Consider the following 26,073-nt stretch of genomic DNA (forward strand, 5'->3'; position numbering starts at 1 on the left):
TGACATTGTATTCCTAGCACTGCTTTAGGTCTTTGGCATAGATGTAGGCAACTGCCTAGCTCGTGACGAGATGTGAGCGACCAATCACAAAATAACTGCTCTGCTTTTACAGAAACATCTAGTTGTAGGAGGGATACCAAGGTCTTTTTTTTTTTTTTTTTTTTTTTTAGGGCTGTACCTGTGACGTGCGGAAGTTCCTGAGCTAGGAGTTGAATTGGAGCTGCAGCCGCCGGCCTACACTATAACCACAGCCACGCAGGATCCAACCACAGCTCATGGCAATGCCAGATCCTTAACCCACTGAGTGAGGCCAGGGATCGAACCCATATCCTCATGGTTCCTAGTTGGGTTCTTAACCTGTTGAGCCACAAAGCTAACTCCCGAGACCAAGGTCTTGTAGTGAGGTAGGAATGAGCATTGCAGCGGTGGCGGGACTGGCTGAGTGACCTACGGCCAGCAGAGAATCCCAAGGCTGGGGGATGAGGTAGCGGGATTCTGCACTCAGGTCTGGGGTTGGGTCCACACTCAAACCGCCTCCCCTTCCTGGAGGGGCCCAGTGTGGCCAGTCCCTTCTCTGTCACCCTAGGATTACTGCAGACAAAGCAGGCAGCCATAGCGCCTTTTGCATGAGCAGAAAGCATTCCCTGTTACACTGCACCTTTTTAATACTTAACAAGGTACTGGAAAACTGCCAAATTGGAGCACAAAGAGCCACCTCATTCTTTTCCACAAATGCATTTATTCAACAACTAGTTAAGAGTGCTTAGTTAGAGCACTAGAGACCCAAGAGGCACCAGACAGGCTGCATGTGATGCCTCTGATGGGAACGTACCGTAATTTAACATCGGGGGTAGACGTCCTTCCGGCTGTTTTAACTCCTGCAGCAAGTACACATTGTGCAAAAGATGCATCTGTGTCCGTTGCTGCCTGGGACCATGAAGTCTGGCAGTACTGCCATCACAGTGATTGCTAACATCTTAACCACACACCTGCAGTGAAATGGCCCATGCGCGTCATTCTGTAGCTGCTAAGTCCCGAAGGAGCCAGAATGAGAGAAAAAAAACAAACACTCAATTGCACAATTCATTGATAAGGCTACTTAGGACCTGGGTGTTCAAACAACAGCAAAAGCTTTTCTGCTCTAAGAACTTTGCTGGAACGTTCTGTACACAGGCAGCAAACTGGCCACACATTCCAAAGTGTGTGTGAATTGGAATCAATGGGATTGTGTGCCTGTGGTTTTCAAGGGTCTCCCGTGAGTGCCTCGAAGGACTGGTGTCTGCTGTAGGCAGGTCCCTTTCTGAGAGGGGTGGCTGGAGGCTTGTCACGGCTGCTTCTGGCTCCGTCACCAGTCCAGCACTATCACTCTTCTGTGCCTCCCCAACAGCCATGCACTCATTTACCCACTGATGTGACGATGTGCCCGCCAAGGGGAGCAGTCTCCAGGCAGGACCTTGGTGTCTCTGCTCTCCGGGAGCTCACTATCTAATAAGGGAGAGGGTTAAGATCCATGTGATGTTTCACATTCAGCATCACCAGTAATAACACGACAGGCATCGTGCTGCTCCTGGCAGGACGAGCAGAGGAGTTCTCAGCTCTGAGGTGGTCCTGCTAGAAATGATAATGAGGAAACAAATCCAGAAGGGGGCACTTCAAAAAAAAAAAAAAAAAGATGTGGGACAAAAAGGACAGAGTAACTGAAGGACACCAGAGACATGTCAACTTCATGGGAAGTGTGAAGCTTGAAAGGATGTGGGGGGAAAAAAAGACATTTTGAGGACAACTGGATTCTCCATAGGTGGTAAGACAGTGGTAGTTAAATTTCCTAGCTATAGTAACAGGGTTATGTAGTGGTTCAACTAACCTCAGTCTCCGGAGATGCAGGCTTCATCCTTGCAAGCATCGAGACATCTGCTGACTTTCAGCAGAAGCGGAGGAGCTGATCTGGGGAAAGGCCTTCCTGGGCAGTGAAGCCTAAGCGTGTTTCTAGGTTCTGCACAGACAGAAGCCAGGACCTCGGTCTGTTCTGGCGGGGATACAGCTCGAGTGTGAACATGTGGGTGGGGTGGCCTGGACTTAAAGTGATGGCCAGGATCAGGTCACAAAGGAGTGCCCGACCATCTGGCAAGAAGCTTGTTGGCAGTGGGTGTGATAGGACTTTCTGCAAGGAGACACCGAGGCTGGTGGATGTGCACAGGGTAGACCAAAGCGGGTAAGCATGCTGGTTACTAGAAGCAGCCTAGAGAAAGATGCAGATTGGGAGGTGGCGATAGAGATGAACTGCCAAACATTCTGGGTTTAGAGGGGTTCCCATCGTGGCTCAGCAGTAACAAACCCGCCTAGGATCCATGAAGACTCGGGTTCGATCCCCAGGCTCATTCACTGGGTTAAGGATCCAGCACTGCCGTGAGCTGTGGTGTAGTAGCAGATTCAGCTCAGATCCCGAGGTGCTGTGGCTGTGGTGTAGGCTGGTAGCCGCATCTCTGATTTGACCCCTAACCTGGGAACTCCCATATACCATGAGTGTGGCCCAGGAAAAAAAAAAAAAAAGGATGGAAACGGCGGCAGCATCCAGACATGGGAGGAAGGGAGCCCAGGTCATCTCCCAAGGTCCTGGCTTGGGTTACCAGGGCCAGGTGAGTTGCTGTCTGAGGAAACAGAGGATCGGAAGGAAGAAGATTTCAGTTTGGGACATGTTGGGTTTATCTGTTGGACACCCAAGCAGATGACAGATAATGAGTGAGAACTTAGCCAAAGCTGGGCAGGAGCCCCAGGGCTGGAGCAGGAGTGTCTGTTAAGGGCTCTGCAGGACCCGTTGCCTCCTGCTGTAAAGTCCCCACTGCGGACCCTCCTTCCCTCTGATACGGGATGCCTGACCCTATGCTCATGGGATGCCCTTGGCGCTTACGCCTAGAGTGAATTCTACTTCCTTCAGGGGTGGCACAGAGCTGGGGTGGAGAAGCAAGGAGAAGTGAGCCAGGCTCACCTACCACTTGAAATGTCTCTATCAAGTGCATATCACTTACTGTCTTAATTTTCTAAACAGTAGCCAAGCGATACGTATCAAGGCTAAGAGCATAAAAAATAACTCACCGAGTTAGGGAACTTAAGATAACATGGCTAAACTGAGCAAAGAAAAGGAAAAATATAAAAGCAAAACAAACGAACAAAGACAAAGCAGCCGAGTTCTTTCCAAAGTGCTCAACAGTAAGACAGACATCTAAGAGCACAGACTGGCGTCAGGCAGGTCCTGGATCCTGAATCGCTGCCCCGTCATGGACCGGCAGATGGCCTTGGCTGAGTCCCTTCTGTAAGTTTCCATCAATGGACAGTGGGGCTGAAAAGAGGGACGTGGTGGAGTGGTGACAGCAGAACACACGTACATACTCTGACCCAGTGCCTGGCAATGGATAGGCTCCGTGAGGGGGCCGACGGCTCAGGACTTGCAGGCAGAGTATGGAGAGCAAATCCCCCGTGGAGAGAGGGTCCAAAAGAAGCATCCACCCTTCACCGAGGCTGGGTCTTTCCAAGCACTTTACCTGGCACAGGGCCAGAGGTCAAAACCCTGCTGGGTGGTCTGCCACAGCCTGCTTTCTCCAGCCTGGAGGATTCGCCCCAAGGTCCCAGGCTCAGTGAACAGGAGCCAACCCACCCATGTCTCGGGGGCTAAGGCAAAGGTTGTATCGTGCTCATGAGTTTGTGGAGGTCAGAGTAATTAGCCAGTAAGAGCCTGGTCGGCTCTATCTCCTCTGGAAATCCTGGGGAAGAAAACAATTCTCTTTCCCTTGGGGTTGCTAGTCTGCTAGAAGCCAAGACAACAGAGAGGAAAAGCAGAGTCAGGAGCTGAAGGGTCAAGTGCCTGATGTGACTTGAGCACCTGCCTCAGCCTCGGTCTGACATCTGGATTTCCAAATCCCTTTTTTTTTTTTGTCCTTTTGTCTTTTTAGGGTCGCACCCTCAGCATATGGAGGTTCCCAGGCTAGGGGTCGAATCAGAGCTACAACTCCCCGCCTATACCAAAGCCACGCAGGATCCGAGCTGCGCCTGCAACCGACACCACAGCTCATGCCAACGCCAGATCCTTAATCCACTGAGTGAGGCCAGGGATCGAACCCGCAACCTCATGGTTCCTAGTCAGATTTGTTTCCTCTGAGCCACGATGGCAACTCCCTAAATCCTTTTATTCATGTGAACTGGGTTTGTCACCAATAACCATGAGTCCTCAGTCCTCTAAGTCTGAAGTCCGCTAAGTCTCAGACTCAGATGTGGGAGGGAAGCCAGAGCTTTCAGAGGACAAGGGGACTCTGCCTGTTGGGGGCACCAGTTCCCTGAGGACACCTCCTCCAGAACCACAGCTGCAGAAACCAGGATAACCCAGGACCCCAGGACAGAGAACAGGATAAGACTCATGACGGGAAGGGAAGCGAGCTGGAGTGGGGGTGGGGGTGGGTCACAAGAAAAATTAAGATTAAAAACATATGAGGAGAGATTACTTTTCTTTCAGGTGAGGGAGAAAATCCTAGACTAGCAAAAACAGAGAAGTTAAAGGAGTATTAAAAAAAAAAAAAAAAAAAAAAAAAAAAAAAAAAAAAAAAAACCACAAGACCCAGAATTCTCACTGTGGTGCAACGGGATTGGCAGCGTCTCTGCAATGCCAGGACGCAGGTTGGATCCCTGGCCCAGCAACAATGGTTTAAAGGATCAAGCGTTGCTGCAGCTGCGGCATGGGCTGTGACTTTGGCTTGGATCTGATCCCTGGCCTGGCCAAAGAAGGCCAAAAAAAAAAAAAAAAAAAAAAAAGACTTAGGAGAAGAGTTCAAAAATGTAAAGATCACTGACTGGAAAGAACAGTTCTAGGAGATATTTTGGTCTGTACCATCCTACTGAAAGGAGAGTAGTTTTTTTGGGCGAGGTCCCAGTGTCGGGATAAAGTATTCCGAGATGGCCTTATTCTTTGAAGACACGGCTTAAAAATCCACAGGTGAAGTGCCATGATCCCACACGCCTGGAAAATGTTGCAGCCAAACACGTGTATATGTGTGTTGAGAGAAAGCAAGTGGAGTCAGTATTTCAACAAGCGGGGAGTTCCCGTCGTGGATCAGTGGTAATGAACCCAACGAGTACCCGTGAGGATGCGGGTTTGATCCCTGGCCTCACTCCGTGGGTCAAGGATCCGGCGTTACCGTGAGCTGTGGTGTAGGTTGCAGACCTGGCTCGGATCTGGCGTTGCTGTGGCTGTGGTGTAGGCCGGTGGCTACAGCTCCAATTCAACCCCTAGCCCAGGAACCTCCATATGCTGTGGGTGCGGCCCAACAAATCAATATATATATGTATGTATTTTAACAATGGGAGCATAAGCGAAAGCATGAGGTGTCACTGTAGCATTTTGCAACTTTCTGTAGTTGGAAAATTTCCAAAACATAAAAGGGAAAACAGTAAGAGATTAAAATTAGATGCAGGGCAAAGTGGTGAAAAGAAAAAAGACCTGAGGATGAGGAGATCTGAAATGGGGTGAGGAGCAGCAGGAGGAGAGGTTCCCCCAGTAGAGTAAGATAGGCTAACAAGGCTTCAGAACGAAAAGAGCCGTGATGAACTGGCAAAGCCAGAGGTTAATCCCCACTGGAGGCAGACGGGTGGTGTGGGCAGAGGCCTCAGGCCTCCGGTGGGCAGAAAGCACGCTGACTTCCTAGAGCAGGGATGGGCTAGACAGCTGTCCTGGGGCGGCAGGCGGTGGGGAGGCAGAAGGCGCCCCTGCCTGCTGCCCTCGTGACTGTGTTACGTGGGGTCCCTGTTTGTTGAAAGTGTCCCGAAAAATGCCAGGATACCTCCCCCCGACGGTGGGGTGTGACACGCGGACTGGAGAACATCTCATTCTCCACCCGAGGAGGGTCCATCTATCCTCTTCATTTTAAGGTGCCTGAAACAACGGTTCAGAACTGGGATGAAATTCTCTGCACAGAGGAGATTCTTGAGGGGGCATCGGCCAGCGTACGGCCTGGAGCACAGCCCCACGCCCTCCTCCCTCCCGTGTGACAGTCCAAGAATCTGGCAGTGTGGTTGTAGGATTATGAGGTATGGGGGGGGGGGGGGCGGGGAAAGAGCCAGGAAGTGGCAGTGAGGCCAGAACCTTCAGGAACATTTATAAAGTCAGGGGAAGAAACAGAAGCAAACTCATGGACATGAAGAACAGACCTGTGGTTGCCGAGGGGGAGGGATGGGGTCGGTAGATGCAAACTACTGCATTTGGAGTGGATAAGCCATGAGATCCTGCTGTGTGGCACACAGAACTGTAGCCAGTCACTTATGATGGAGAAAAAGAAGAAAAAAACAATGTATATATGACTACAGCAGAAACTGACGGAACATGGCAAGTCCGTTGTAAATCAACTATAGTAAAACAAATAACAAAGTAGGGGGAAGAGAGGAGAGGTTCCCATAGGAGGGGTGCTGGGTCAGAATCAGTCCTGGGAGTTCCCGTCGTGGTGCAGTGGTTAACGAATCCGACTAGGAACCGTGAGGTTTCAGGTTCGATCCCTGACCTTGCTCAGTGGGTGAAGGATCCGGAGTTGCTGTGAGCTGTGGTGTAGGTCGCAGACACGGCTCGGATCTGGCGTGGCTGTGGATGTGGTGTAGGCCGGCAGCTGCAGCTCAGATTCGACCCCTTGCCTGGGAAGCTCCATATGCCCTGGGTGCGGCCCTAAAAAGACAAAAACAAAAACAAAAAAAAAACAAAAACCCAGTTCGGACAAACGTGGTCACTCTTTGTGTCAACGATTCTACTTTTGTCCCCCTTTGGAAAGAGCTCCCCCTCCCTCCTCCAGGGTCTCTGTGGCCCTCGGCCAGAGCTGCGGCTCCATCGCAGGGTTTTATCAAACGTGTCCCCAAAGGGAGAAGAAGGCACCGGGAGGCCACTGTCCCTCCAACACCTGGAGGCCAGACCTGGGGGCGGAGGACGACCCCAACGTGGACGTGGCTGACGGCCCAGGTGGTAGCTTGACTCACAGAGCAAATCAGAGCCAATCCCTTCATCAGCTGCTGTCAGCAGGACCCAGTGTGGACAGGCTTAAAGGCCATATACGAGGGATGGTGACCCGGGACGCCCCAGAGGCCCAAAGACGGCTCCCGGCCCGGGTTCCAAATGTCGCTCAACCCCCAGGACAGATTGGGCGCAGGAAGAATTAGAAGGAAAAGGAGACGCCATTAATTATCAAACTTTAATTGATAGACTAATCTTACAGGATAAACAGTAAGACAGCTAGTCAAGGTTACACTTGGGGGGAAAAAAAAAATCCAGCAGCGCAAATCTAATAAGACTAAATACGTTCATCTCCTCCCAAACAGGCATTTGATTTAAAAACAAAAAACCAGAACAGAGCATACACCACAGGGAAACATGGTCCTTACGTTATGCTGTCAAACAACTGAGCAGAACCCTTTGTAAGAAAGAAACAGACAGAGGTTCTTAGAAATGTAGGAAGCAGGGGAACCAGCCAGCCTGGCAGGTAACGTCACCAGGGGTTGTGCATGCTGGAGGGCTCCTGACCGCCTGCAACTTCCCCAGGGCCCCCAGGGCCCCTGTGGAGGAGGAGACAGGCGCCAGGCCTAACTGGAGGTGACTTTCTCGCAAAGCCTTAAGACCAGGCAACCATCCTTTTCCAAGACCACAGGCACGAACAGAGGCAAGGGGGGAGAGAGGGCGTCCCGCAGAGGCCCAGGCGGCCCCTGCACAGCCCTGGCACGTTGGGGTCTCCCCTGCTCCCTCCCCCAACCCCGCGAGAAGACAGGGTAGGCCGAGCGCCAAAGCCTGGGACAGCTCCTCCAGGCAGGTGGTTCAAGTGAGACGAGGAGGAAAGCAAGCTCCTTCCGGCTGAAGTATGGCAACTCTGCAAAGATGTCACCAAGTGAGTCTCTTTGGCCCTCACCACGCACAACAGAAGCTCAGGAGCCTCGAGGCCTCAACAGGGCTGCCTGCATCCCCAGCTCAGACTTCATTTCAAAAGAGCTGATGCCACCTGCCAAAGGCCTGCTGCCGATTAAAATCCTTAATACCAAAGAGTTCAAGCAAGCCTCTTCCAGCAGGACCAGACTGAGCAACACAGGGATGAGTGGCGCCGGGCCCAGCAGGGATTACATGGTTACTATTCTGCCAAGTGGCCTCGGGGAGGGCAAGGAGGGCAGGATGGCTTCAAGCCAGGACCTGCCGGAGGACCACCAGCACAAGTTCCAAGGGAGAAAGCAGGAAGGGGGCAGGCCCTGGCCACGCCCAGACCGCAGGGCCCCCTCTTGGAGGCAGCTCCTCCTCCATCCACCTGCAACCCTTCGGGCTCAGGGAAAGACCCCCTCCCGTGGCAAGGGCTCTGCACAGAAATAATCCCCAGAGAAAAATGGACACTGGGATGCTACCGAAGGGGAGAGGGCATTTCAATTTGCTAACACAGACTGCGTCAGGACATTCTGGACCGTAGAAGAACTGTGAAGAGACCACTCATGGTAGTGACAAACTGGCGAATACTGCGTGATCCAGACCTGGCTCTAAATCAAACCCTTGTTCCAGTGGCTTCCTCTGCTTGTCCCCCGCTGCTCTCTGAGGGCTTCCAGCAAGGTCTCCACGCAGAGTCAGGAGCCGGAGCCCAAGATTGTTCCAGCAGATTTAGGGAGCTCTGTAAAGCAATACTCAAACAGGCCCATACGAAAAGATGTCATTTACACTATTTATACATAATATCTCCAAGTACGGAAAAGAAGCACCATTTTGCTTAAAATAAAAAGGCTCACACAGGCTTTGGTCCTGTCTTGAAATGACACCAGCCTGAGTGAGATGCCGTTTGGCCCTCAGGGAGCAGGGGGACGACGGGACGGGATACACAATTGTCACTGGGAGGAAGGGGCGGCATCAGCGGGCACGGGCCACCGCGCACCCGGGGCAGGTGAGGAGACCTGGCGGGAAGGACCGCGGAGAGCAGCCCTGCGCAGCCAGCCTGGGGACAGAGATGCCCGCTTCGAGAGGACAAAAAGGGGGCGCGTGGCGCTGCCAGGACAAGTCTCCAGGACAGGGCTGCTGGCCGAGAGAAGACGACAGGAATCAAACCGAGAGGATGCTCTGTTTGCTCCGGGACCGCAGCAAGCGCCCTCTGCTCCAGGAACCGCGGGCCAATGAGGACGGCAACGTTAAGACTCCCTGCTCCTTCCACAAGGGACGAAAGTCAGATGGTTTCCTGGACGCGACACTTCCCGGACACACTCACGCCCCCCGAGAAAGCAAGAGTAGATTTTCCTGCCCAGGATGCGTCACCTTGGGCATGGAACACACCATCAAAAGCGACAGCCTGCCTGGATGGGCTGGATTCCTGAACTACGGCTTGGAAGGAAGGGCACAGAGTATCACCATAAACTGGCTCACAAGGAATAGTCATCATAGGCGAACACATGCTAATACATTTCACAGGATGGGGTGGGGGTGGGGTGGGGTGGGGGGGAAACAGCCAAGACTCCACAATGTCAAGTTTGGAACAGCTCTCGCCAAACCTTAGGATGAGGGCCTGCACCCGTCGGAGGAGAAGGGCAAAGACAGCAGCAGAGCAACAGCGAACAGCACAAGAGGGGGTCATTCACCAAGAGAGACTCTCCCTCGTTCCAGGGTCAACCAAGCCATCGGCAGACAAGAGAAGCTCACGGGCACAAAGAACATGAAGGGCTCAAACCAGGAGAGGGCGCGCTCATCACGAAAGCCATTTATCCCATTGTGGATGTTTCAATACATCGGCCAACCCACTGGGTCAGAGGTGGTCTTCTAGAGAAAGGCAGCATCGCTGAACCCGGGATGAAGGACACTTGAACGTAATGCATGAGCAGAAGGACCAAATGGAGAAGCAGCATCGCCAGAAACACTGGACTGCTTGAGAAGGTCTCGAAACGCCTAAAGAAAGAAGGATCTGGATCTGGGCCTCTGCGGCTGTAGAACCAGCTTCCACCTGGCTCCTCGCAGAGGCCTGTCGGCCTGGGAGCTGTGGCTCTGGAGCACCCGGGCCCCGGGGGGACAGCGGTGCAAAGCAGCGGCGGAACTCCCCAGGGATCGGGGGCCCAGAGGGCAAGATGTTTAGACCGGGGTCACCGCAACACACGCCTCGACTCAACAAACACCACAGCCGGCTGTGAGCGCCCCCGACCGGACCCAGCTCTTCTGCTCCCACTGCGCGTTCACGAGAGCAGCAGCAGCAGCAGCAGCAGCAGCGCGGCGGGACGGAGGCCGGGGAAGGAAGCGGTGATGAGGTACCAAAGAGGAACTGACATCTTTGGGTTTTTAAAACACAAACTCCAATCTAGGAAGTGAGAAAATAAAAAGGGGAAGAATTCATTCTGAATCAATGGGACAGAGAAATATGGCTTACTAACCCCCCCCCAACAATTTGCATACAATTTCATATGAAAAAGAAAAAACACAAACAGCCCAACTCATCATAATGCAGTCCAAATGTTTGCAACCAAAAAGATGTATGAAAATATTTCCAGTGAAATCACTTTTAGAAAATAGAAAAAGAAACAAGAAAGCTTTTGACCACTCCTTTCTAAACAAAATTGGCAGATCTACTCTCAAACACACTTAAGAGTATTCCACACAACATGTTCAGAATTCAGATTTATTGATTTCCACTGTTGACTTTAAAAATGGTATGAAGCTGACTGCAAGAAAGGGAACCGGTGATTTAAGTTAAAATTAAGCTAATGGTGAAAGTACATCACCTCTGGCTTCAGTCACCACATCACCTTAGATTGGATATAGATATTTGTTTTGTTTTGTTTTGTTTTTTGAACAAAGTTCCAGAACTCTGAAATCCAGGGATGCTGCAGGCCTCTCCCAGCAATGTCCTTCACTTTGGGTCAGTCTCCTGGGCCAGAGGTGAAAGTGCTTTCAAAAATACTGCCATTTCCCCAGCACAGTGTCTTTGATTGCATCCACATATTGAGTTGGAACCCAGTACACCCAGTAGTAAGAGGCTTCCGTGGGGCCCAACTGAAACGCCTGGAAGGGAAAAAGGAAAACCAAGCAGTACTTCAGAGGTCGGGAGACTGAGCAGGCAGCACAATACACACGGGGGAGGGCCGAGAAGAGAATTACTTCGAAGGGGAAGGGGGAAAAAAAAAAAACAAAAAACGCCAAAAGAATCTGTGCACGTGGGGAGCATTCTTCCATCAAAAATACACAAGTAAATAAAACGTACAAAGGTGGGAGAGTTTAGGCATAGCCGATCCTAAAGCGGTGGTTCCCGAACTCGGGGAGCGAGCAGCAGGACGGGCCCGAGGCGAGGCCTTGGGAGAACAGACTGGTGGGCTCCAGTCCTTCCAGGCCCTGATTCCACGGGCAGGGGGCTGGGGAATGTGCATTTCTACCAAGTGCCCAGGAGATGGAATACTGCTGATCCAGAGCCCAGTTTGAGAACCACAGCCCTAGGAAAACTGTCACACATGCACGAGGAAACGGACACGGCTGTTCAAAGCAGCACTGTCAAAACCTGGAACCAACCTACATATCCATCGGTTAAGGGAACGCAAAATCAAAAGTGACCCACTCATCTGAGTACTGGATTTACTTTTAAAAGGGGATGAACTGGATCGAGAGTTAAAATACAGACAGATCATAAGGTCGAACCCCTCCCCCCCCCCAAAAAAGCAAGCTGCAGAACGATACATACCATGATACTGTGTATGAAAACTGAAAAAACACAAAACAAGACCGTCTCTTGGTCATGGAGATATGTCAAAATAAACGCACAGAGAGATGGGAAGGCTCCACGTGAGCCACCATGCGAAGGGCCGTGGGGGCGGGGAAGACAATGGGGACATATTCACTGTGGGTCAATTTTCTTTTATTTAATGAAAGACTGAAAACAAGTTACAAAGGTTTTTACAACAGTCATCTCCTGGTGATGGATATATGGGTTTGTTATGGTAACGCTCGGCTCTTGTCTATATTGAGGTTCCTCTAAAAATGAAAAAGCACAGCCACCCTTTGCTAAGGTCGACTGCGAATCTAGCGAGAGACACGGCACCTGCCAAGAGGGAGAGAGACCCTTTCATGAAGGCCAAGGCCGAGGTGCCATGTAACGGTGTTGAGAAGAGAGAGAGGAGGTTAAGACCTGCCTCTGCCAACAACGACTCGACAGAGAAATGAGCACTGACCTGAATATAGGCATTAGCCGCCCGCGCCCCCTCCTTCAAAGGTGACTGAGATGGTCCCCCCTTCTGGTCTGAAACCCCTCTCTCTCCCCAGGCTGTTTGAAAACTGGGGCTGTAACACCTACTGGGCCAAACTGGTGAGATGGATGTTTCAAAAGAAAGCGAAGGGGCCCAGCGGAAAGTATTAAAATCCAGCTTTTAAAATGGGAAATTAAAAAAAAGCTGAGCAGGCAACACAAATCACCTACAATCCTTTAGAGACAGCAGAGAGGTGGAAAGGCTACCCGAGGGCCCGGAAGGAGCCCCCCCATGCAGCCGTCACCACCTTGGCGGAGGAGCCCCGTGCCTGTGCGCCCAGGGCTGCTCTGCCCACTGTGGACTGGCGCGTGCCCGAGGTGACAAACCTCGAAGGACAGCAGAGGGGACGCCACTGACTGACCTCCTGGACCTGCCTGCAGCTCCCCCTGCCCTGAACTTGGTGCAGGAACCTGCAGGGTGGCCCCTAGCGCTGCTCCCCCTGGGGGGTGGGGCTGGGGGGGCTGCAGCACCGCCCCTCTGGCCTCCGCAGACAGGTCCCTGCAGGGTCCCTGGGGTGGCAACTTCAGAGGGAGGTGGCTGAACTTCCCTTTTAAGGCGGCCCTTTGAGCACTGCTGGGAAAATGGAAGGGGTCGGCCTAAGCTGCTCGGGGGCTCTTGTCCCGGAGCTCCTGGCTCTGCTGGGCACACACGTGGAGAAGGCCGCCAAAGGTTCTGTCCTGGAAAGAAGAGCCGCTTTCTTGAGAGTGGCCCTCTGGGCAGAACCTGCTCACAGAGCCCAGGGGCCTCAGCCACTCCACGGCTGCCCCACGGGATAAGCAACCGCCTGGGGCCCTCTGGCGCCCCGGCTAACGGGAGGTGGGCGTTTGTTTCATGCGAAGACCAAACTGAAAATGAAGACCCGCGAGCCATTCCTCCTCTTTACATTTATTTCCCTGGTCTAAAAAAAACCAAGTGTTACAGGGAAGAGAGGCGCAGGAGAGAGAAACCGTACCCCCTTTCCAACCCCTGGAAGGTGGGGGAAGGTGGCGTTGTGCAAAATAAACAGCACTAGCAATAGGTCACGGATGAAGTGCTACAAGTGTGAAGCCAACACGAGGATCTGAAAACTCTGTGGCTCGGAAAGAGTGGGTTTTCTCCACAGTGGGAAAGTCCACTCCCTGCCAGGGGAACAGAAGCGGGGGTCTGGGGAGGGCTACTCACCATCATGTGATAGTCTTCGTGTCCTTCGATAGGCTCGCTGACCACATTCTTGATGGAGCCCATGGGCAACTTCTCAGTCCGCTCTACGTGGAGAGGGATCACGCTGATTACTCAAAGGCCCTTCTCTGCCGCAGCTCGCCCCTCGCCAGGGCGCTGGCTGCACGATCGACTGCAAACGCAGGCCACCCCCACCCACTGGGGACCACGCGATGGATCTGGCCAGTACACCTCGAGGCCTATTTGGGAGCTCGGACGGTCTGCGGAGCAAATGGGGCGGGGGGGCGGGGGGGGGGCAGGGCCTGGCAGAGGTGGAGTCAAGGCCTCTGAGGGCAGAGACTGCTTTCCTGGTGGTGGTCTGTAAACTCTGATGCAGAGATATCCATCCCCAAGAAATTCCTTGGCACCCTTACTGCCAAGCCCAGCCCTGGCTAAGGTCCCTGGCGCCTGGGAGAAGCAGGAGGCCCAAGACGCGGCAACCACCTGCCCCTGGGACGCATCCAGGAGGTGGGATGCCTGCGGCCTGAAGACCCGGCTCACTCGCCCTCCTGCCCCCATCCCCTCCCCTGGGTCCCCGCCCCTCCAAGTACACACACTTGAAGTTCTCTTAAGAACATTCACCACTTATGTTAACATTCAAAATTCCACTTATCACACGAGCTCAGGAGACGCTGTGCAGCAAGCTCAAGGAGGGCTGCTAAGAAAGAGGAGGCAGCGAGGGAGGCCTAGAGTGAGATGAGACTGGAAGTGAGCCGAGTGCGGCAGGCCCGGGGCTGGTGGCGGGAGAGGAGTGGGGCGCACTGCGCAAGAGAAACCACCCCCTAGAAGCAGCAGATGCCTCAGGGACAGGCTGGGAAAAAACCCACTGGAGCCTTTGCCAAAAGCAAAATCTGGAAAATAGGTAAGGTCACAAAACAAACCAGGAACTGAGAGACCCGGCTTGTTGTCTGGCTGGTGACTTGAGACATGTTATCTCCATCCTGCGGGCCTTGGTCTCTGACAAAGCGGGGTGGGGAGATGGAATCTGACTGAAGAGGTTCATTCGGGGTTTGACTTTCAGTGGCTCTGAACAAGGGACCCACAGATAGGACCTGACCAGCGCCTGTCTTTAAGATGGAAACTATGTAAACACCAGCCATCTCGAATTGTCCAGAGAGTTCAAACAAAAATAGGAACCTCTGGCTTCTCTTGAAAATGCAGAAGAGTCAACAATCCTGGGTTCACATTCCTGAGGGACAGCAATCAGCCAGATTAGAGACTCGAGCTCCCTTCAAACAGGCCACAGGTCCCCCCACGCGGCCACCAGCTCCCAGCTCCTGCCTGGAGCTCATTCTTCGAGCTCTACTGGGCCCAAGGCTCAGCAGTGCCTCCTACACATGCAACCACAGTTTTAGCCGCGAGGAGGAGCTCTTGAGAGCCGCGCAGTAAAGCACCCCATGGAGAAAAGAGGCCAGCTAGCTGCTGGGATGGTCATTCCAGCAGAAAGATGAAGCCAGCTCCCAAAACAAGCTGTCCTCCAAGGAGCGTGCTTAGGACACTCAGGTGACAAGACTCGGGCTCACAAATGAGAAGAGAGTCTGAGGCCCCCAATGCAGTGGTCTGGGTGGGAAGAGAAACCTCCGGCTTGGTCAACCCCTGAAGACACGCATGCTCACGGCCAGGCTCTTCAGTAAGACTGGTGAGCAGTAAAGAGGCTTCCAACAGCTCTGAAGCCCGGTCACATGGAGAGTCTTTCAGAGCCCTGCCTTCGTGCCAAAGTAGGAAAGTGGCTGCTCCCATCAGAGGAAATAAAACTTCCAACACATGTACGGCAGGTTCTCATGAGTCCCTGCAGTTAGGACATTTGTCTCCTAGACCCTTTCAGAGACCTCATCCAGCTCTTGCAAGGTCATGAATAAGGGAACACCTGACAGAGGCAGGGTAGCTCACAATTAGAACTGATGATGGGATGGGCTGGGCAGGAAGAAAATAACCTACTAAAAGGTCCAAAAACCCTTGGGACGACTGGGAAAGCCCTTAAGTATTTTTGCAAAACCTACTTTGCAGTTAAGAGATGAAAATGAAATGAAAACTAGCAAAGGATCACGAGGTTGCGGAAACACTCAAGCACTTTGGCCTTTGCAGTCTTTGCTCATTTGAAGAATCGGGACAGGGCTGAAAGCAAGAAACTGCATGTTCACATCTGAGATGATAAAAATCTCCCTCCCTCCCCCCTCCCCACCCCGTCCCAATTATTTTCCATAAAACTCTGGTCCCACATTTGAAGCAGAATCATAGGAAATGACCTGCCTCTGAAACGAATTAACTGCAGATGAGATCCCATGCTCCTCTTTGGTATTCACCTTGAACCCCAAACCCTACAGCGCCGGCCAAGGACAGGTGGACGGGGCACGCCGGGGCCCCTGCGGAAACCTAACGGGGACAGACAAGTCCGGGAGCGGGGTGCGCTCTGGGATACGAAGGGGCGCTTGATGAACAGACGCAGCAGTGATTCATTTGGAGTGCGGGGGAGACACCAGGAAAGGCTTCGCTGGGAGAGGACATTTAAGTCAGGCTTCGGAAGATCTTATGAATAACAAGGAGTGGGACGAAGGCCTGCCGGGTAAGGAAGGGCACGGCATGAGCAAAGATGCAAGTGGTGCAAAGCCTGGTGGGACGCTTGGGGGTGATTCAGCTGGAGTCTGCGGGGCATAACCGGGCAAATGAGGCAGGAAAGCTAGGTCAAAAATTTAAACGGGGTCCCCTCGCTGCGAATACGGGACACTGTGTTTAGGCATTGGCAGTATGGCCTTCAAGAGCCCCAGGTTTTTGAGCACAGGAAGCAGTGAGGAAGAAAAAGGAGGGAAAATGGGCAGGACTAGAGGCCAACCTGCTTCGACAGATCAAGTTTAGTGATGCCAGACGTCCAAGGGCACAAGAGAGGGACAAAGACAGGGACATAGGCAATTCTGGAATGTCACTGACAAGACTCTGAGTCATGAAATAAGAGAAAGGACGGTCAGAGACTCCTCCCAGCAAATAGGCAAATAGCATGCCTGACCCACAGGCAGGGCAGGCGAGGGAGGCAGAGGGCAATCAGCTGGCGGGCAGGAGGCGGGGGAGGGAGGGGCAGGGCCCTACCCCAGGCCAACCATGACCTCCAGGGGCCAGGCTGGGACATAAAGGAACACGGCTGGCTACAGAAAAGATAAATCAAACAGTGAGGACTGCAGCGTGGTCCACCTGAAACTACCATTGCTCCAACTGCTTGCTGCCACGTAAGCATGCAGGTCCCGAAGGGCTAGATCTTTTGCTTTTTTTTCAAGAGAAGCCAAAAAAAAAAAAAAATCATATCCAGCGAAATCCCCTGATTTTCACAGATGGTGTGTTAATTCATAAAACACCTTGTCTGTGGACCAGACGTGGAACCTCTGGTTGGCACTGCAACGGAAGAGCCAGCATGTGATACGTGGGCCCTGAGATCAGATTGAAAAGAATGAGGGAAGAGGGTCCGAATAGAAGGCGAGCGTCAAGAAGCAAAAGCAGAAACCAGGAGCACGCAAAGCAAGTGGATGGAGAGATCTGAGAAGGAGAGGCGAAAGGGCACCAGGCCCGAACCCACTGGGGGCCAGAGGCGAGAGCAGGCCGTACCTTTAGTGCCGATCCACAGCTGGTCTTGTTCTAGCTTAAAGGTGAGTCTCACTTTCCCTCCGGACTTGTTGTACATACCGGATAAGGGCATGTTTGGCAGGCGCTCCTGGAGGCACAAGAGCGTGGTGAGAGCGGGAGGGACCGGAAGCAAGATAAGACAGGAAAAGGACAGGGGACAGAGAGGGGACCGGGGTCAGGAGGCGACTGCAGGAACCTCAGGAAGTAGGCCGGTTCCTTTCTGGAATACTCACAAAGAAGTCGGGCTTGGGAGTTCCCGGCGTGGCTCAGTGGTTAACGAATCCGACCAGGAACCATGAGGTTGTGGGTTCGATCCCTGGCCTTGCTCAGTGGGTTAAGGATCCGGCATTGCCGTGAGCTGTGGTGTAGGTCACAGACCCTGCGCGGATCCTGTGTTGCTGTGGCATAGGCCGGCGGCTACAGCTCCGATTCGACCCCTAGCCTGGGAACCATTTCATATGCCGTGGGTGAGGCCCTAGAAAAGACCAAAAAAAAAAGTCTGGCTTACCTGGGCACCCTTAACAGAAGGCATCACATCTTCGGGTTTTCCTTTATCCAACACTTTCCTGTGTTGCTATAAGTCAGAAGAGAAATGAGATGAAATAGCTGACTGCATTTTACTGCATTTTAGTCTGTTACCACCTCTCTAAAAGAGAGCATGAGAGCCTTAACAGCTTGGTTCAAAAGCTTTTACTATCTACAGGTTCTAGGTCCTTTGACAATACAGAGGAGTGCTGTCCAGCAGAAATTTCCAGGCTGGACACATCCTGTGTCTGTGCTGTCCAAAACAGCAGCCGTGAACCCCTCACGGCTATTACGCATTTGAGATGTAGCCAGTGTGAGTGAGGAACTGAATTCTTCATGTTGAGTTTTTAACCAGCCACATGGGGCTACCGTATCTGACGTCAAAGATCTAGAGCAGTCAGGATTTCCAGACTGCTGATTCAAATAGACTCTACTTCCTCCTCCCCTGACCCCCCCCCCGCCCCCCGCCACGATCACCACTGAAAGGATCAAACGGCAAGCTAAAGAGACCCACAAAGGCTGCTGCTCTCCTGGCAGGTACAAAGCAGCCACGGCTTTGTCATTTCTGGTCCACTCGAACTCCCAAAGGAACCTGTAAGGATGCTGGTAAGCAGCTCAGCTGCCTAGAAGGGTGCTTCTTCAACAAATGGAGATGCAGCCTATGGCAGAAAAAATCTGCCCCGCTGCTCTACCCTTGACTCCAGCTAAACAGAAAGCTCCAAGAGCCACGTTTCCAAAGAGAAAGGCTATTTATAGCCTGGCCCAAAGTCTCTAACCCCACTCCCACCCCAGGAGTTTGAAGCAGCTCATTAAGGGTTCTAATTAGGCTCAAGGCCCCCTACGGCGGGCCTGGCCCGGCCCAAACACCTGAGTCCTGCGTTTCCCCTCCATCCGTGACACTACAGGTACAGCTGCTGTGTGATGAAGCTACAACAGAGGGGCAGTGAATGGGCGGCGGGTAAACCTTTAATAGAACTCAAGGCCCAGGGGGCCACAAGCCAGGCCCAAACCCTCGCTGGCATGGATGGCACGAGCTCTCCAGAAGGAATCAATTCAAAGACGCTGCCAGATTGCTCGGGAAAGGTCCCTCGATGGATCAGCCCCGGATTCCTGAACAAGCCGATGAAAAGCCAGGAGAATGGGTCCCTCCCATTGGGCCCTATTAAGTATCAGAACCAGCATCCACAGAACAGAGCAGCGGGGACTGGAAGCTTCATTTGCCCCATTCCTCACATGAGCCTTTTGAAGAACTTGCCCTTCACTGTGAAGAACAGTTCTAAGCCCGTCAAGCTACCATTAGTAACCCCCAAACCTGTATTTAAGAGGCGTGTTATGCTCCAAGGGCGAGACCAGGGGGAAGGCTCACTCGTGGCTGATAACTGCCTACAATGTGGCAGCGGCAGACGGGCACACGGACATGAACGCCACCGGGTACAGGACATCATGACCCCATGTCTGGAGGCAAAAGTGTCCCAATACATTCCCTTTAGAGGTTACCACAGATGTACGACCCCTTATCTGGAACCCTCTGGGTTTTAGTCATAAAATGGAAACCTTTCTAGAACGCTGTCATACACAGGTTCACACGATGCTACACGACATTCTTTGAGGGGATCTCGGAGACAACTTGTCAGCCAACATGTTAGCGTGTGGCTACAGCAGAACGTGAGTGGATATTCACACTCACTCTGGTCACTGGTCGGGTTGTGCTGCCGCATTTCGAACAGCACTTTTGGTTTTCCGGGGGGGGGGGGAGGGGGGGTTTGGGAAGCACCTGGGAGGGATTCCGGGCCTCGAACACAAAACCAGCCCTGGCAGGGCCGTTGTATCCAGGTGTGCCATGGTGCCTATGCTCCCTACACTTGAGGGTGCTGCCAGGTGGTCTGGGCGCCTCAAGACACAAGCTGAGTCGAGAACGCTTTCTTGGAACACTACTGAGAGTGGCCAGGAGGCTCGGTGACGACAAGTGGGATCTGCCAGGGGATAAGATGGCCAGTGATGGTTCAGCCAACCAGGTCCTCCCCCAGGGAAACACTCTTGACTTTTCCCAGGTACGAAAAAGGATTTGAATGGCTACAATGAGCCCCAGACAGGGCTGGATCTCCTCCATCCAAAAGGAGGAACAGAGTATGTGAAAAAAATCAGGCCCTGGTTTTATGGACCGGGAAGGGGCGGGAGCGGGGAGAATCCGCACAGTTATCTTCCTAATCAGCTTCACTTGACTTCCCGAAACAGTTTTATTAGGGGAACATCTGAAAGCTATGGATTTCCATGCCTATCCAGAAAAGGGCTTGTTGACTTGGGGGAAGCCGTAAGCTGAAAAGCTAACGTAAGCACGTGCACGAAATGAATGGTTGATGCTAAGAGGGGCGTATTTCTCTGGCACTAAAGCTGGAGAGAAACCCACACCTGCTTCCTTTCGATACCTGGTCTGCAGGCTGCCTTTACAAAGGCCTTATCCTATAGAAGATAGACTTGAGACACACTGACCCGCCAGATGAGGCAAAGACGCAAATCTCAGGTAGGTGGCACCTCCACTCAACAGCCAGCCGCACCCAACTGCTGCCATAAATTTCCATCATGGGCCCTGTCCGAAAAGGAGCTTATTCTAGGGAGGATACAACCAGCCTAGGCTCGAGAGGACAAAGCCTCACACTTCCCAGGACTAACAATCATGTGACAAGGGACTCACTTTCTGCCTGCAGAGAGGCTCCTTCTTGTTCTCTTCGGCTTTCGCGTCCTGCTGGGCAGCATCTTTGGGCGTGTTGACTGCTAAAACATCATTTATCGTGGAGCCTACCACCATGATCTTGGCCCCGCTGGTCACTTTGATTTCTCTCAACGTCTTATCCTCAGGGACAAGTCCCTTATACATGACTTTCTGCATGGCAGGCGGGAGACCTTGGGAAAAGGCAGGGGCAAGTGAAAAGGAGACATTAAAAACAGTCTTGGGAGTTCCCGTTGTGGCACAGCAGAAACAAGTTCGACTAGTATCCATGAGGATGTGGGTGAGATCCCTGGCTTTGCTCGTTGGGTTGAGGATCCAGCGTTGCCGTGAGCTGTGGTATTGGTCACAGAAGCAGCTTGGATCTGGCATTCCTGTGGCTGTGGTGTGGGCTTGCAGCTACAGCTCTGATCTGACCCCTAGCCTGGGAACGTCCATGTGCTGCCGGTGCAACCCTCAAAAAAGGAAAGGAAAAAAAAGGGGGGGAGAGGGAGAAAAAAACATTCTTGGACGGACAACAGACCTGAAAGAGAGTACCACTCCATCACCAATTATTTTTGGGCAATTCACAACCTCTCTGAGCCTCCGAACTTTCTAAGAATCATGACAATAGTTCCTTCTGCATGCCCTTGTTTGAAGGACTAAGAAAAAGGACAACAGTGGAGCATTTAAAATAGTACCCGGTATTCAGTAATTATTCAATAAATATTAGCTATTATTCATCAACCATCCCATGACAAACATTATGTGAGAGTCAGGGATACAGAAACCTCATTGGAGCTTCTAGGCTACATTAAGAAAGTTTACAAAGAAAAATCACTTCAAGGAGTTCCCTTGGGGCACATGGGGTTAGGATCCACAGCTGTGGGGCAAGGGCCACAGCCTGGGAACATCCATGTGCTGCAGGTGTGGCCAAAAAAATAAAATCATTTCCATTAACGAAGTGTTGTGAGATAACGTTAAGTAACAGGAGCATGTGTGCAGGGACCAGCATGACAGCCAAGAGCAGTGTTTTCTAAACTTCCCTTATTGGAATAACCTAAGACATTTGCTAAAAATAATTCCTGGCATCATTCCAGACCCACTGAATCAAAATCTCCAGGGGGAAGGGCCTAGGAGCTGTAAACTTAACATGGGCCTTAGGTGATTTTTATTAGAGACATCTGGGCAACACTAGCTAGAAACTTGGGCCTCAGAGTCCACTGGACCTCAATTCCAGCTCAGCCGCTAACTAGCTCTGATTTTGGACTTCCTTTCCCCAATCTGAATAATGGGCACGTTAGCACTCTCTTCGGAGGACCGCTGTGCGCACTGAGGAAGCCGATGCAAGGGAAGCGCGAGCGCGGTGCCTAGCACCGGGTCAGCCCTGGCATTGGCAGGTGAGCTGGGGAAGGTTGTCAGCGCCACGGGGATCACCTGTAATCGAATGAATCTTCTGTTTTAGCTCGGAGCCTGTGCTGTCCAGGGGGAACTTCACGTCGTGTTTAGTCTTGTTCCAGATGATCTTCAGGTCCACCAGCTCCCTGCCCGCGCCGCCGCCCGCGTCCTCGCCGTTGCTGACCGAGGCCTGGGCCGCAGAGTCCCCAGGGGGCTGGGCCGGGGCCGGCTGCAGGCTGCCTGGAGCAGCGCAAGAGTCCTCGGCCGCCGCCCCCGCCGCGGCTTCGGCCTCTACGCAGTTGAGGGGCCGTGCGGGCGCCTCGGGCGCCACGGTCTCGGCCTCGGTATCCATGCCAGGCTCCTCCATGCCTGCAAGGGGGTTAGGGGGTGGGCGCTCGCCGCGGGCTGGGCCTGGGACCAGACTCTGCCGAGGCGCTGCCGGACCGCCGTCGCCGAGCTAGGTTACTGCTCCCCACGCCAGTCCGCATCCCCCCCCGCAGAGCCCGCTTCCCCTCGGCCCAACCCGGGAGCCCGCCACCCCCTCCACACTCACCATCCGGGGCTCCGGCCGCCGCCATGATGATTGTGTACAACACCCACCGCTCCCGCAGAGGCCGCCGGGAAAAGGCGAGCTGGCTGAGATTGGCCCCCGCAGCAGCCCCTAATCTCTCGCAGCCTGGCCGGAAACAGGTGGAGGTTTCTATGGAGACCCGCCTCCTCCGCTTCCCCGGCCCAGCCCCTGCCACGCTTTAGCTTTCGAGAACCGTGGGGGGCGGGTCCGGGAAATCGCCCGCTCGCTGGGCACTGCCCCCTTGAGGACGAGTCGGGCCGTAGTCGTGCAGGGGGGCGTGGGCTGGCAGACTGGGAGGTCTGCGCCTTTAAGGGGCGGGGTTTCGCCTGCTGTGGCGGAAGCGGATTGGCTGGAAGAAGCCCCCGGAAGTGATGCACAGGGAAGCCCACGTGTGCGATTCCACCCCACATGGCGGTGCTCGTGAAGAGGCTGCTGCAGCCCGGGAGGCACCTGGCGGCCTTGGGCCGCCCCTTGGGAGGGTGCGAGGCCAACCTGAGCAGCGATCCCGGGGCTGCGGTGCGAGTGCGATTCGCCCCCAGCCCCACAGGTAACCTTATCGGCCGTGACGCCGCAGGCCGAGGCCCACAGGATCTATTGCCCCCCAACCCACGTTCCCAAACGAATCCCTTCCGGTGGAGTCAGACTGGGCGGGACGTACGATCTCGTTTTACAGAAGCAGAAACAGATTTAGGAGCGGAAGTTTTTCGTGTTGCCAGGACTTTCGGGTTTGTTGTAGTGCACCTTTTGTTTCCGTCCCTTTCTTCTTTTGCGTACTCAATAAATGTGTATTAAGTAGAAACTGTTCTAGGCTCTGGAATACAGAGGTCATCGAGAAAGAAGGGCCCCTGCTCCCAAGAAGCCTGCACTGTAGTTGGCCCCATCAAACACGTATAAAAATAATGGTAGTTTTAAACATTCTTGTGTACCATGAGGGAAATGAAGCGGGGTAGGAGACTGAGGGTTAGTAGGATGCTCAAGAATGCCCTACTGAGGAGGCGACGTAAGATTGATAACCAAAGGACAAGAAAGAGCGGGGTGTGTGAAGCCTGTAGAAGGAATCTTCTGGGCAAAGGAAATAGGAGTTACAAAGGTCCTGTGGTTAGTGTTGGGACCTGGTAAACCGGAGAGTGAGGCAGGGGTCCATTGTATATCCTGGTGGAGATCTTGTCAGGGGCTCCCCACCAGTGCCCCAAATTCTTTTCTCTTTGAGGCTACCTCCTGCCCCCTTTACATCCGGAGAACCTCTCATTCTGAACCTCTGGGTCACAAAGCTACCTTTGTGGCAAGATCCCAGCTGCATAGGGTAACAAGGATCTTTCTTTTCTTTCTTTCTTTCTTTTCTTTCTTTCTTTTCTTTCTTTCTTTCTTTCTTTTCTTTCTTTCTTTTCTTCCTTTCTTTCTTTTCTTTCTTCCTTCCTTCCTTCCTTTCTTCCTTTCTTTCTTCCTTTCTTCCTTCCTTTCTTCCTTTCTTCCTTCCTTCCTTCCTTTCTTTCTTCCTTTCTTCCTTCCTTCCTTCCTTTCTTTCTTCCTTCCTTCCTTCCTTCCTTCCTTCCTTCTTCCTTCCTTCCTTCCTTCCTTCCTTCCTTTCTTCCTTCTTCCTTCCTTCCTTCCTTCCTTTCTTCCTTCCTTCCTTCCTTTCTTCCTTCCTTCCTTCCTTTCTTCCTTCCTTTCTTCCTTTCTTCCTTCCTTCCTTTCTTTCTTCCTTCCTTTCTTCCTTCCTTCCTTTCTTTCTTCCTTTCTTTCTTCCTTTCTTCCTTCCTTTCTTTCTTTCTTTCTTTCTTTCTTTCTTGGGCCTCACTTGCAGCATATGCAAGTTCCTGGACAAGGGGTCGAATCAGAGCTGCGGCTGCAGGCCTATGCCACAGGCCTAGCAAGGCTGGACCTGAGCCCCATCTGTCACCTATGCCGCAGCTTGCAACAATGCTGGATCCTTAACCCACTGAGTGTCCTGTCTCCTCACCGACACTATGGTGGCAGGTTCTTAACCTGCTGAGCCACAAGGAGAACTCTGACAAGGATCTTTCTTTTTTTTTTTTGCTATTTCTTGGGCCGCTCCCACGGCATATGGACGTTCCCAGGCTAGGGGTCGAATCGGAGCGGTAGCCACCAGCCTACGCCAGAGCCACAGCAACGCGGGATCCGAGCCGCGTCTGCAACCTACACCGCAGCTCACCGCAACTCCAGATCGTTAACCCACTGAGCAAGGGCAGGGACTGAGCCCGCAACCTCATGGTTCCTGGTCGGATTCGTTAACCACTGCTCCAAGACGGGAACTCCAAGGATCTTTCTTGACAGGCAGTGTAGTGTAGAGTGTGCTTCTACTCCTAGTGAAAGGACTTGTTTCTGATTTCTAGTCAATTAAGGATTAATACTTTTATAAAATCAATATAAAGAAACTACTAGAAAAAGGAAGCACTTAAAAGATGAAAAAAAATGGAATTATTTCTTTTTATCAGATTCAGCAGATATAAAATTATTCTGTCAAACTGCTATTCGTTTCTACAAGTTCCCACTATGGCACAGTGGGTTAAGGATCTGACTGCAGTGGCTCAGGTTGCTGCAGAGTTGAGGGTTCCATCCCCAGCCTGTTGCAATGGGTTAAAGGATCCGTTATTGCAGCCCGGCCCGGGAACTTCCAAATGCCATGGGTTCAGCCATTTAAAAAAAAAAAAAATGCTATTAGTTTCTAAACATTGACATTCTTTTTTTTTTTCTTTTGGTTTTATTGAGCTATAATTGACCTACAGCTAAACTTTTACTTTCAGTTGCTGTACTTACTTGGTTGTGAACTGCCAACAGCATGCGAACAGGTATCAGTTTGGGTACCAAGGCCTGAGATTGTGTGGGCCCGATTTCTGGCTTTACCACTTCTTCTCTGTGTGACTTGGGCAAATTATTTAACCTCTCTGAACCCCTGCGTTTTGCCGTCAGTCAAACAGTGCTGGTAATAGTACCTGCCTCCTGGTTTGAGCTCATGCAGCTGAGGCACTTGGTGGGGTCTGGCACTCATAGAAAGCACTGAATAAACAAAAGTGTCTGTTACAATGATTTTTCCCCCCTGTGACTGCAGCATGCAGAAGTTCCCAGACCAGGGACCAAACCCAACCCACAGCTGTGACAACGCTGGGTCCTTAACCCACCGAGCCACCAGGGAACTCCTGTTATGATTGTAATTCCCATTTCCTTGCTGATTTGTAGGAAAAGCCCAAATGGGCAAGGCTGTCGACTATAGTTAGAAGAATTATCAAGCAACATAGATCGTAACAGGAGCTGAAATTAATTGAATCATGTACTATGGTCAGCCCTGTGCCTCATAGCACCCTTGCAAGGAATGTGTCTGTTTTTGTTTTTAATCTTAACACATTAGGAAATTTGAAGCTCACAAAAATCCAGTGCCCCAGAGGTAGCAACTAGTAAATGGTGGATGCAGAATTTGAATCCAGGTCTATTTGATGGACGACGTCCTGCTTTCAATGACTAGACCCCTGTCTTCTGTCTTGGGGACCTCTGGTTTTGTGGTGATCTTGCAATAACTAGAGGAAAGTCACACACATAATCACTGTTGAGCTGGAGTCTGCCTGACCTCAGAGGAGTGGTTCCTGTCCCATGCTGCCTTCTGTCCCTGGAGAGGCAGATGAGCTCATTCATTGTGGAGACAGGATTGTGGCCTGGATCAGAGAAGGTGGGGGGTAGTAGGGGGATGGCAGCCTGGGGAAAACAGTTCACTTCAACTTTTCTGTCAGAAATGATGAAAAAGTGAAATCTTAAGGGCTTAAACTTGGGTAGGGAGTTCTCTGGTGGCACAGTGGGTTAAGGA

The 26,073-nt window shown here is 52.3% G+C and overlaps 2 protein-coding genes across 29 annotated transcripts in view; one reads left to right on the forward strand and one right to left on the reverse strand.

Moving 5' to 3' along the window:
- Window positions 1–719: 719 nt before the first annotated feature.
- On the reverse strand, window positions 720–22,282 carry UBFD1 (ubiquitin family domain containing 1). Of its 11 annotated transcripts, none has more exons than XR_014840563.1 (8): window positions 22,239–22,282; window positions 21,725–22,054; window positions 20,276–20,484; window positions 20,074–20,170; window positions 17,567–17,632; window positions 17,041–17,146; window positions 13,414–13,496; window positions 720–3,337 (listed from the first exon to the last, which is right to left on the reverse strand). XR_014840563.1 is itself a non-coding variant. In XM_005656766.3 (7 exons), the coding sequence occupies exons 1-7, from the start codon at window positions 22,261–22,263 to the stop codon at window positions 3,221–3,223; spliced, it is 936 nt and encodes a 311-aa protein (XP_005656823.2). In that variant the 5' UTR covers window positions 22,264–22,282; the 3' UTR covers window positions 720–3,220. The 11 variants fall into 11 exon arrangements, 6 of the variants coding, with proteins under 6 accessions (XP_005656823.2, XP_005656821.2, XP_005656824.1 ...); XR_014840560.1 differs by lacking the exon at window positions 720–3,337 and adding an exon at window positions 7,201–10,319; XR_014840559.1 differs by lacking the exon at window positions 720–3,337 and adding an exon at window positions 7,201–11,020.
- A 339-nt stretch (window positions 22,283–22,621) lies between these two features.
- Window positions 22,622–26,073, forward strand: part of EARS2 (glutamyl-tRNA synthetase 2, mitochondrial) — a 28,930-nt gene continuing 25,478 nt past the window's right edge. For 7 of the 18 annotated variants that reach the window (XR_014840552.1, XR_014840555.1, XR_014840556.1 and 4 more), the window contains exon 1: window positions 22,622–22,803. Coding sequence is in view for 6 of the 18 variants with exons in the window: in XM_085017317.1 (XP_084873443.1) it covers window positions 22,665–22,803 (139 nt within the window). In the remaining 12 variants the exon portion in view is untranslated. Of the gene's footprint in view, window positions 24,250–25,021; window positions 25,067–26,073 lie in introns of all 18 variants that reach the window. The other 11 variants (XR_014840554.1, XM_085017321.1, XM_013989676.2 and 8 more) reach the window with 6 other exon arrangements.

The sequence above is a fragment of the Sus scrofa genome, chromosome 3 (assembly GCF_054392235.1).
Source record: "Sus scrofa isolate SSC_HxYL_T2T_F1_AM1 chromosome 3, Sscrofa_HxYL_maternal_Yorkshire_Landrace_v2.0, whole genome shotgun sequence".
Lineage (NCBI taxonomy): Eukaryota > Metazoa > Chordata > Mammalia > Artiodactyla > Suidae > Sus > Sus scrofa.

Coding starts and splice junctions, on each gene's coding strand:
- UBFD1 (XM_005656764.4), bottom strand. CDS start 22,263: ATGGCGGCGGCCGGAGCCCCGGATG. Junction 17,633..20,275: donor AGCCTCTCTGCAGGCAGAAA/GTGAGTCCCTTG, acceptor TCTGACTTATAG/CAACACAGGAAAGTGTTGGA. Junction 13,497..17,040: donor GCTGTGGATCGGCACTAAAG/GTACGGCCTGCT, acceptor CTCTCCACGTAG/AGCGGACTGAGAAGTTGCCC.